This window comes from Megachile rotundata, chromosome 12 (assembly GCF_050947335.1).
Source record: "Megachile rotundata isolate GNS110a chromosome 12, iyMegRotu1, whole genome shotgun sequence".
NCBI classification, from domain to species: Eukaryota; Metazoa; Arthropoda; class Insecta; order Hymenoptera; family Megachilidae; genus Megachile; species Megachile rotundata.
The window spans coordinates 9,219,980-9,229,798 of NC_134994.1; the positions used below are offsets into that span (position 1 = coordinate 9,219,980).

The 9,819-nt window shown below is 38.5% G+C and overlaps 2 protein-coding genes across 4 annotated transcripts; one reads left to right on the forward strand and one right to left on the reverse strand.

The window, feature by feature from the left end:
• Nucleotides 1–6: 6 nt before the first annotated feature.
• Nucleotides 7–6,475, reverse strand: LOC100876503 (Mitochondrial amidoxime reducing component). The gene is made up of 5 exons (XM_003702196.3): nt 6,282–6,475; nt 2,834–3,132; nt 1,176–1,454; nt 843–1,120; nt 7–553 (listed from the first exon to the last, which is right to left on the reverse strand). The coding sequence occupies exons 1-5, from the start codon at nt 6,289–6,291 to the stop codon at nt 391–393; spliced, it is 1,029 nt and encodes a 342-aa protein (XP_003702244.1). The 5' UTR covers nt 6,292–6,475; the 3' UTR covers nt 7–390.
• Nucleotides 6,476–7,650: 1,175 nt separating this feature from the next.
• Vamp7 (vesicle-associated membrane protein 7) lies at nt 7,651–9,694 on the forward strand. 3 transcript variants are annotated; one of them, XM_012282973.2, is made up of 7 exons: nt 7,651–7,890; nt 7,978–8,035; nt 8,347–8,558; nt 8,631–8,768; nt 8,843–9,004; nt 9,079–9,171; nt 9,236–9,694. In XM_012282973.2, the coding sequence occupies exons 3-7, from the start codon at nt 8,355–8,357 to the stop codon at nt 9,302–9,304; spliced, it is 666 nt and encodes a 221-aa protein (XP_012138363.1). In that variant the 5' UTR covers nt 7,651–7,890; nt 7,978–8,035; nt 8,347–8,354; the 3' UTR covers nt 9,305–9,694. The 3 variants fall into 3 exon arrangements, with proteins under 3 accessions (XP_012138363.1, XP_012138364.1, XP_003702243.1); XM_012282974.2 differs by having other exon boundaries at nt 7,992–8,035; XM_003702195.3 differs by lacking the exon at nt 7,978–8,035 and having other exon boundaries at nt 7,652–7,890.
• The last annotated feature ends 125 nt before the right edge of the window (nt 9,695–9,819 follow it).

Genomic DNA, 9,819 nt, shown 5'->3' on the forward strand with positions numbered 1-9,819 from the left:
AGAGAATTCTATCGAAATGGAAGACACGCTTCCTTCATTTATTTCCTATTAGTATACTTCGTTACAAACAACGATCGTTGACTTTGGCAACGTTGATTCAATATTTAGAAAAAATACACTCGAGGAACCTCGATCATTTTAAGCACATTATAATCGGCAAAATAATATTCGTAGAAATATTATCTATCACACGGTCGCGTGAACACTTTCATGTACGCTATTATTGTTTCCGACTGGAAGATCCACGAGTAGCGTCTCTCGCGAATTAGGCCTCGTTTGCACTCGCTACGAGCTTTCTTGCGTTGAGTCTTTGGCCAAATCTTTTTTTGGCGAGGGTTGGGCTTCCGCAAACACGAACATTTCGTCCTCGCATGAAGCCCACCGATGTAGCTATGGAGGCGAGATCAATGGTGGTTTCTTATCAGGTACTCCGACGTAAATTGGATCCCCTATGCGCACCGTTCCACCAGGGGATCTAAGCCCAAGGTGAATCCCCATCACTGGACTCTCGCCGGTCATTGGACGGTAAAGTGGATCCGTTATTTGCCTGTAACTGTAGGATACATTCGTATAAGGTATAGTACTTGACAACGCTGATAAGATAGGATTTATTTCCACAATTATGAGATATATTCTAATACTCTTAATACTCAATGATAACTGGGGATCTGTGCTATCATTACTTTATCACGTTCTCAATTTTAAGACCTCTTTATCAGATATAAAAGTTCTGATTCCAAGATATAGTCTTCTAATATTACCTACATATGTATAAAGGAAATTTCAAGTATTTCTGGAGTGTTGTATAGTGTTAATATCTAAATATACTATCAGTTAAGTACCTTTTCAGCGTTTTCAACGGCTCCGCTTTCGGGTCCTTTTTCCCAGTTTCCGGATCGATTGTTGTAAAAATGCATCTGGTGCAGGGCATCACGTTCTTGAAGATCACGTCTCCAATCTTCACCCACTCCCAACTGTCCTCTTCATACGGCACAGCGCCTTTCACTACGAAGTTCGGACGAAACTGTTCCCAGATAACCGGATTGTCCAACCGAGAGTTCAACTCGGCCACCGAACTCTCGTTTATCAGATTATAACTTGTAGCGTCCGGATAGGCACCCTGAAAGTGTCAAGTTCGTAGAAACCGTGTCAATTATCTGCATCTTGAAACTTACAGTGTCCTCGCAGGTCAACGGGAAATACTTGTTCTTCTGCCTGACCTCCCTGGTAGGATGACTTAACGGGTAGTAAACCAATCGAAAACCGGTGTCTTCTTGGAGGATGAAGCGCGACAACCATCGGGCAGCTTCTTCGCCGCAGTCGCACGCTTGCACGGGTTGACCCCACACCGCCACGCGGAATCCTTTGCCGTTGACTTGCGACAGATCGATGGACATGGACATCATTCCAGGAGCTGATAGCGTGAGAACCGATTCAGTAACACTGGGCGATACCTTGTAATAATAGATTCTTTCAGTTTCGTTGTAATCTGAGACGGAAACAATGTACGTTTCCGTGTAGGGACGTGGAGGCACGAAGGCGTGACGAGGTACGATTTCTTTTTGGGGATAGGAGGCACTTATGTGAATTAGTGCATATTTTTGTGGTAGAAATTTAGAAGTTTACGGGAACAATTTTTGAGTTCTCAAGTCCCGAATTTCTGAAATTTCAAATTTTTAAATTTGTAAGTTTTGGTATTTCTAAATTTTCGTGTTACCAAGTTCCTACCTCACTACGACCTAAAGTCCTGCATCCTTAAATCCTTACTTCCGTAAATCCCTACTTCCCTAAATCCCTACATCCCTGAATCCCTATATGCCCAAATCCCTACATCCCTGAATCCCTATATCCCCAAATCCTTACATCCCCAAATCCCTACATCCCTAACTCCCTAAATCCCAAATTTCCGACCGAATAATATCTAAAAAAAAATTAAGTCACATTCAAAATTTCATAAGAAAGAACTTTTCAAAGGAAAAACGCTCGTGGAATTAATTCAACGAACGGAACGGTAAATTCCGTGAGTTTCCACCGCGATAAAATGGATCGTTAATTCCGATTATAAAAGTTTCCTGAATTAAAACGTCGACTTGGAGGGATAAAATAGAGACTCATAGGACTGCTAACGGGGCCTAACAACCCATGAAGAGGTACGAAAGAAAAAATGACCGGATGGCCACGTTATCGCCAGCTTTCACGGGTAATTCTGCCTTGAGATTCTCCGCTTTTTACGCGATAGTATTTTTCTCCTCAAAGATACCTCGATTAGATTAGTTTTATCGATCAAGTGAACGAGGACAGCGTGGTAGAAGAAGTAATTATTCTTCTTATCGTGGCACGATTATTTAAAGTGCGGTGAAAGGCACATATCTGTTTTGTATATCTGGGTAATAATTAGGCCTTCCTACTTTACATAGTATATACATTGTATGTTTTACTACATCTACGTACATTGACATCAAACTGAAAAATTTTCCTAAACATTTGCTAATTTTGCACAGTTTTGCACTCTCTATTAATCATGAGATAATTTTAGATAATTTGAAGGAAGAATGCCTACATTTACAATGCTAATAACTCAGTAATTATAATGTAGTAATAATTAATACAGCACCATCCAGACATTAATCTTTTCAAAAACCTCTTGTAATAACAGTGTAAAACCTCGTGTAATTTTGGCTGTACCAATTTTCATTATCACATTTCGAACAATTTTTCGTTCCTCACGTGTACCACATATGAACGTTTCAAACAAAGTATTTATACAACAAATCCTTTATCAAACACTCAACCAAATGCCTTATCAGAGAATACCCGACATAAAATCTCTCACCTGAACCATTTTCGGATGCTGTCTGGCAGTAACAAAGCGTCCATTAAGATCGATGAGCATCAACGTCCTGTCCCTCAGCCAGCCAGACTTCAGACCCAGCTGCGTGCACTCCATCGCGTTCATTCGTATAGGCCCAAGCGACTTCACCGGGAACACGAGCATGTTACTGAGTTCTCCGACCCTCCGCCATTCCGAGGGTAGTTTGTCCTTCTGCCTGCTGGTCCACCACCACCACAGGAACACGACCACCGTCCCGGCGCCAACCGCTGCCGCCGACATGTACGTCAAACGCGTGGTATCTGTTCGCAACAAGCCCAACGATTAATTCTCAACGGTGAAGCGACCATGCAAAACGGTCCGTTGCAAAATCGTTCGCTGGAAACCGCGATGGAAGATGAATATGCGGTTCCTGGCAGGAACGGATTGCTTTATTCAATGGGTTTTGGATAAATTGGAAGTGTGGGGTATGGAGGTATGGAAATTGTAAGTGTGGACATCTGGAAGAATTTGGGAAAATGAGAGTTTGGGGTTTGAGAATTGGGGATTTGGAGAGGCGGAGATTTAGGAATTTGGGGGTTTGGGGATTTGGGGATTTGGGGATTTGGGGATTTGGGGATTTGGGGATTTGGGGATTTGGGGATTTGGGGATTTGGGGATGTGGGGATTTGGGGATGTGGGGATTCGGGGATGTGGGGATTCGGGGATGTGAGAATTCAGGGATGTGGAGATTTGGAGATGTGGGGATTCGGGGATGTGAGAATTCAGGGATGTGGAGATTTGGAGATGTGGGGATTCGGGGATGTGGAGATTTGGAGATGTGGGGATTTGGGGATGTAGGAATTCGGAAATGTGGAGATTCGAGGATGTGGGGATTTGGGGATGTAGGGATTCGGAAATGTGGAGATTCGAGGATGTGGGGATTCGGGGATATGAGAATTCAGGGATGTGGAGATTTGAAGATGTGGGGATTCGGGGATGTGAGAATTCGGGGATGTGGAGATTTGGAGATGTGGGGATTTGGGGATGTAGGGATTTGAGGATGCAGAGATTCAGGGATGTGAGAATGTGGGAACGTAGGGATTTAGGGTCATAGGGATTTGGGGACATAGGAGTTTGGGGATGTAGAGATCTGACAATGCAGGGATCTGAGGATGTAGGGACCTAGGAATATGGATACCCGAGGATGCAGGAATTCGAGGCTGTGGGAATTGGAGCACATAGGAATTTGAGAATATGAGAATTCGGATGATAGAAATTTGAGTAGATAGAAAAATGGGGATATAGAGGTTTGTGGATGTAGAGATCTAACGATACAGGGATCTGAGGGTGTAGAGATCTGACCATGCAGGGATCTGTGGATGTAGAGACCTGGCAATGTAGACATCTTCTCTTATACTGATCTAGTCACAAAGTAATCAGTATACATATATAGTATTCTGGGAATACGTCAGTAGTGACATACGCAACGTGTAAATCCTTGACAAGGCAATACTTGATGAATCCACGCGCGCTAATTAAACGCTATAAAACATGGTAATACCAAGCATGACTGTACAGAACTTAGCAACCTAACACTAGACAACATAGAAAATTATCAAATGCATATTTAAATCGCATCTTCATAAGCAAAGTAAGGTAAAATCAGAAATAACCGACAATGAGCTGGCAACTTACTATCTGCTAGTCATTAGACTCGCGCAAAGTCGAGCAATTTGCAATGCAAATAAGCAAAGTAGATGAAAAAAAAAGAAGACAGGACCCCCAACGAGCGTTCCTGAACGCTGCACACCAGGCTTTCGACACTACCTAAAGTCGTGTCAACCAGAGCATGAATCTCTTTTCCAAACAAGATTGTGAAATAAGCGATAACCGATAAGTTTCTGTTATCAGCGAGTGTGATTTGTTCTGTAAAGAATTATCGTAACGTGCGAAATTAGAGAGCGAGTTGTTTGGACGGCGTGAATTGAACCACTAAAGGAAAACCGTTAACGGTACCTGGATAATTTTGTTCCGAGAAACAGAAATCGTTGAGATAATATTTATTGCTGAACTGGAAATGATGGGTACATGCTTTTTATTAAACGCTGATATTGTCACAGTTATGCGAAAGTGGGTCGAACGGGTCGATGTACTTTCGGAAATGCATACGGAATGCTGTATTTTACATAGCCTTTTTTCTTGCCTACGTGTTCTTGTTTCTCTCGATTTCCTGTCTAACTGCATTTCCAGCGACAAATTTATAAAATATAATAAGTTGGAAAAACAGTTACTTCTTTCGAGCGCATTTTGTTTCTTTCTAAAAATAGTTCTACTTTTGTAGCAATTTTTTGATTTTATTGCACGTTATGAATGAAACCTTGGGAATAATATACAGCTAAATATTATCTCTCGAAGCAAAACGTGGCATTGATACTTTTGTGATAACATTATCATTATAAAGATTATATAATGATTTAAAAAAGCTGCGTACCTTGGTACGATTACTTACGCCTCATGCAATTTAATCAAGCAATTAATGTAACAGGGGAAACTTTTGAGGTCAAGTAACATTTTGATAAATATTTTATCTTTAAATTTAAATATAATTCACTTGGTTTTCAATATGTTTTGCTACGTCTTTTTTCGTTATGGCAGTTAACAGGTTATTACGTATCATCTACGTAGGCTAGACGCAAACAAATAGATGTAATCATCTCGGCACAGCTTCTGAGTGCACCATAAGGTCAGCACGTACCACTGTAGTAGTACGATTATTAACGTAAATGATGAATTGTACTGCGTTTACATGTAACGTTTGATATTATCGATTTCGGGGTTTTCGTGCGACTCGGAAAGAAGGGAAAGGTCTAATGAGACCCTTCGTCTCGAATCAATACCATAGGGCGTTGCTCCCCAACGTGCACGAGCAAATTCTAACAAATGTTATCAGAATTTTCTTTTTGGCTTGCTCTTTTTTGTATATTGTAACTGCGTGCAAAAATAGAAATTACTATGCTAATGTTATCTGTGCTAAATACTGATACACGCGTTAAGCTTTGAATGTCAGTGCTGCAAGAAACGTGGGAAATACAACAAAAAAATCTTTGTAAAATGTTACAAGAGAAGCAGTTATTACATCACGGAGACATTTATGTAATAATCGCGACAATAATAATTTCAAATGCCAACCGTTTATTCAAGCAATACAAACAAAACAGTGTAGCTTTAGTAATGAGACTATTAGGTCATGTGTACATGTTTTGATTAAATTTTAATTTCTTACAAACTTCTGAAATTATAATTGTGAGAGAATGGAGTATGAGTTTGTGAATGACATAGTGTTCACATAGGACCATGATTCGAATCAATATGTGAGATTCGATGGTCCATTTGAAACTCATCTGCAAATAACACTGATCCGACAATTTTGAGATTGAGCGATGAAACTAACGAGATAATGGTAACTTACCTAGCGTCATTGTCAAGGTCGCTGGAACCGTGGAGCAGGAACGGTTCGAAGGCGATGGACAATGGTCACGAGAGGAGTTAGAGCCGTTGTGCGGTCGATGAAGAACTGAGCCTCATGTAGGTTTCGCTGTGAGATCCGTTATCCACAGGGAACCACGTATGACGAACTGCGCGCAACTACAGAACTACGGAAACTGGCATGCAAACGTCTTCAATCGACTGACATGCGCATCTCGGACGAGGAAAAATTCGAACGAATTTTCCATGCGATACTATTGGATTTTCTTATTCGAAACAGTGTAGAAATAGTTAACAGAGTTCTATAAACCGCGTGACTTTTTGACCCTCTTTTCTGAATTTTTATTTATTTTCTGAAACTTTAGAAAACCATCATGACATCTATCAAATTTTGCAAGTAAACAGTTTTATATAACATATAGCATACCTTCGTAGCATATTAATCACAAAAATCAATATAAATTGAATTTTTATTATAATTATATAGTGGCGCCATCTCTTCGGCGAACGGGGTGAACTACACACTTTTGAGACTGCAGTTTGATTAGTTCGCTCCTCCTACCGCAAGATGGCGCCACAGCAAACATGGCGGCGCAGCAAACATGGCGGTACAGGAAACATGGCGCCACTAGTACCGTTCTGGACCTAATTCAATATTTTATTTTTTGACCTTAATCGGCGATAAAATGCATCAAATGTTAATAGAAATTTGCTTAAAAATTTCTCAAGAATCATAATATGTGGTAAAAGTTACGAAATATGACTTTTTATAATTTCCTTATATGCGTATTCGGACATGCATTTTTTTCGATTAGTTCACCCTGTTCGCCGGAGAGATGGCGCCACTTTGTCCATTTTTTTCTAATTTAATTAACATTAATTTTAATGATTAATATGCTATATATTTATTAATATTGATATTACAAAATTTACAATATATTCCAAATATGGGGTTTATGTGTTTAAAAGTCGCATACTATATTGTCTATCATCGGTAATATAGAGAATCACATTGAAATTTTCATTCGAGTCGCAATAACCGTTCTCATAAATGTTTCCTTCCAAAAAAACAAGAATATCTGTAATAATTGCCCAGAATCAGTATATAACAGTATTCCGAAGTTTCTCTAAGTATTATTAATTGAATGTGACCTAAATGTATCAAGATGATTCTCCTCTAATTACACCACAAACCTTGATACCACGTTTGATACAAATGATACTAACAAACGTTAGTACTAACAAACGTTGTAAAATATAATACAGAGATATTAGTCTATTTCTTGAGAATTATAATGTACTCTAAAATGATTTAAAATGCGAGCCGAGTGTGATACGCTTGCGTGGTACTAATAGATCACAAAGTTGACAATGATTCAACTGTCATGTGCTGACGACAGTCGCACAAGTTGTTGATTCGGAGTAAAGATCTGTTTTGATTCCTTTGGATTGTTTTCGATAAACTGATAATTTGTTTATCGGACACATTGTTTACAGATGCTACTTCAAAAGGGAAATCTTGACTAATTTTAATATCAGTATAGAGAAAGTCACACGGTTATTTTCCTGTTCTTAACGCTTAATTTATTAAGGTAGGTCGTGGAAGTTGTCGATCGGTGATATTAGTGAATTCGAACATCAATTGTGTCAACATGTTTGTACTTTTTAAATTGTTTCAGTGGTTGTGTTTTAGATGTTCGTGACAAGTTCGTAAAACTCTCCAGAGTAATTTTGGAGGTTAGGAATCTATGACGTTTCTTTTATCTATCATACTAGTTCCTTTGTTCTATGATTTTATCGTAATTTTTCTGATAACTTTTTTGTTATCTAAACTATGATAACTATTTCTTTTTCCTTTTGAAGGAATATTTTTGACCAGCTTTATCGTTTATAATATTATTCATAGTGATAGCGGATGAGTAAATCGAATTGTAAACGAAATCTTATCGCTTAGCGGAAGAATTCTTCTTGATTCGTCATTTATTGCTTGCTAGTCCCAGAGTTTGGGTCCTCTTACATTCTAAGTAATTTTGCTCCTTGTGTTACAGCATTCATCATGCCAATTTTATTCAGTGTGGTGGCTCGAGGAACAGTTGTGTTGGCAAAATATGCCTCCTGCACAGGGAATTTTGAGGAGATGATAGAAAAAATTCTGGAAAAGATTCCACCAAAAAATGACAAATTAACATATACAAAAGGACCTTACCATTTTCACTATATCTGTGAAAATAATATTATTTATATGTGTATCACCGATGATGTGAGTAGTGAACCACACATGAAATTTAATAAAATCATAGAATACAAATAATTGCATATTTTTGTATTACAGGATTTTCAAAGATCAAGGGCATTTTTGTATCTCACAGAAATTAAAAGAAGGTTTATAACCGTTTATGATCAAGGTGCACAAACTGCAGTAGCGTACGCAATGAACTCAGACTTTGCCAGAGTTCTAGCTAATGAAATGGTATGGAACAAATATAGAACTAATACAGTTCTGAATATATGGAACATAAATATAACAATCTAGTCTCTGTTTAGAAATACTACAGTGAATCCAATCAAGACATTGACATAATATCTAAAGTTCATGGCGAATTAGATGAACTGAAAGACATAATGGTAAAGAATATAGATAATGTAGCTATGCGCGGAGAACGACTAGAGCTTCTCGTAAATAAGACCGACAATCTAACTGCCAATGTACGTAAAATTTTAATTTTCTGCACACATGTTAATGACCCTGAAGTAGTAATGTATATTGAATTATGTTTTAGTCAGTCACATTTAGGAAAACCAGTAGAAACTTGGCGCGTTCATTGTTCTGGAAGAACGTTAAAATTTACGTTATCGTTGGAGTGATCCTTATTGTAAGTAGTTTCGACTCAATTTATCGAATTCTGTTAAAGATAAGCGATCTGACGAATGTTACAGGTTGTAGTATACGTTATCGTATCGATGTCTTGCGGTGGCCTGGCCTGGCCAAAATGTGTCGGAAATTAATTCACGTTTACGAACTTAGACACGATCCACTGTGTCTCTAAACGCGACGAATACTTGGTCCGGGGAATTGAATTGGCCACGGCGGTCGAAAAGATATTTTAAAACGAAGGGCTATGAACCAAGGCGCAGATTGTATTTCTTGGTTCGTGATACACGGAGAAACATGTTCAATCGTGTAACTAGAGAAACGATTATTACAGAGATGTATGTATAGAGATAAATAAGTATGTAACGCTTATATCATTTTTATTATACGTTACCAAAAATTATCAATATCATCGATTTTTTTCAAGCGATGAATGTAATTTTAATGTCACTAGTATATATTGTATTATACTAATACATTCTACGAAGAAAACAAAAAAGAATAAAATAATTCTTGTTCGCGAATTAATCATTCATTGATTATTCCCGTGTTCCTCCTTTAGGTGCAACAAGTGAACTTCATACGTAGCTCGTATTTCGTGTCCCGCGATACCGTTTCATTAAATTAAAAATTCTATCATCGGAACTGA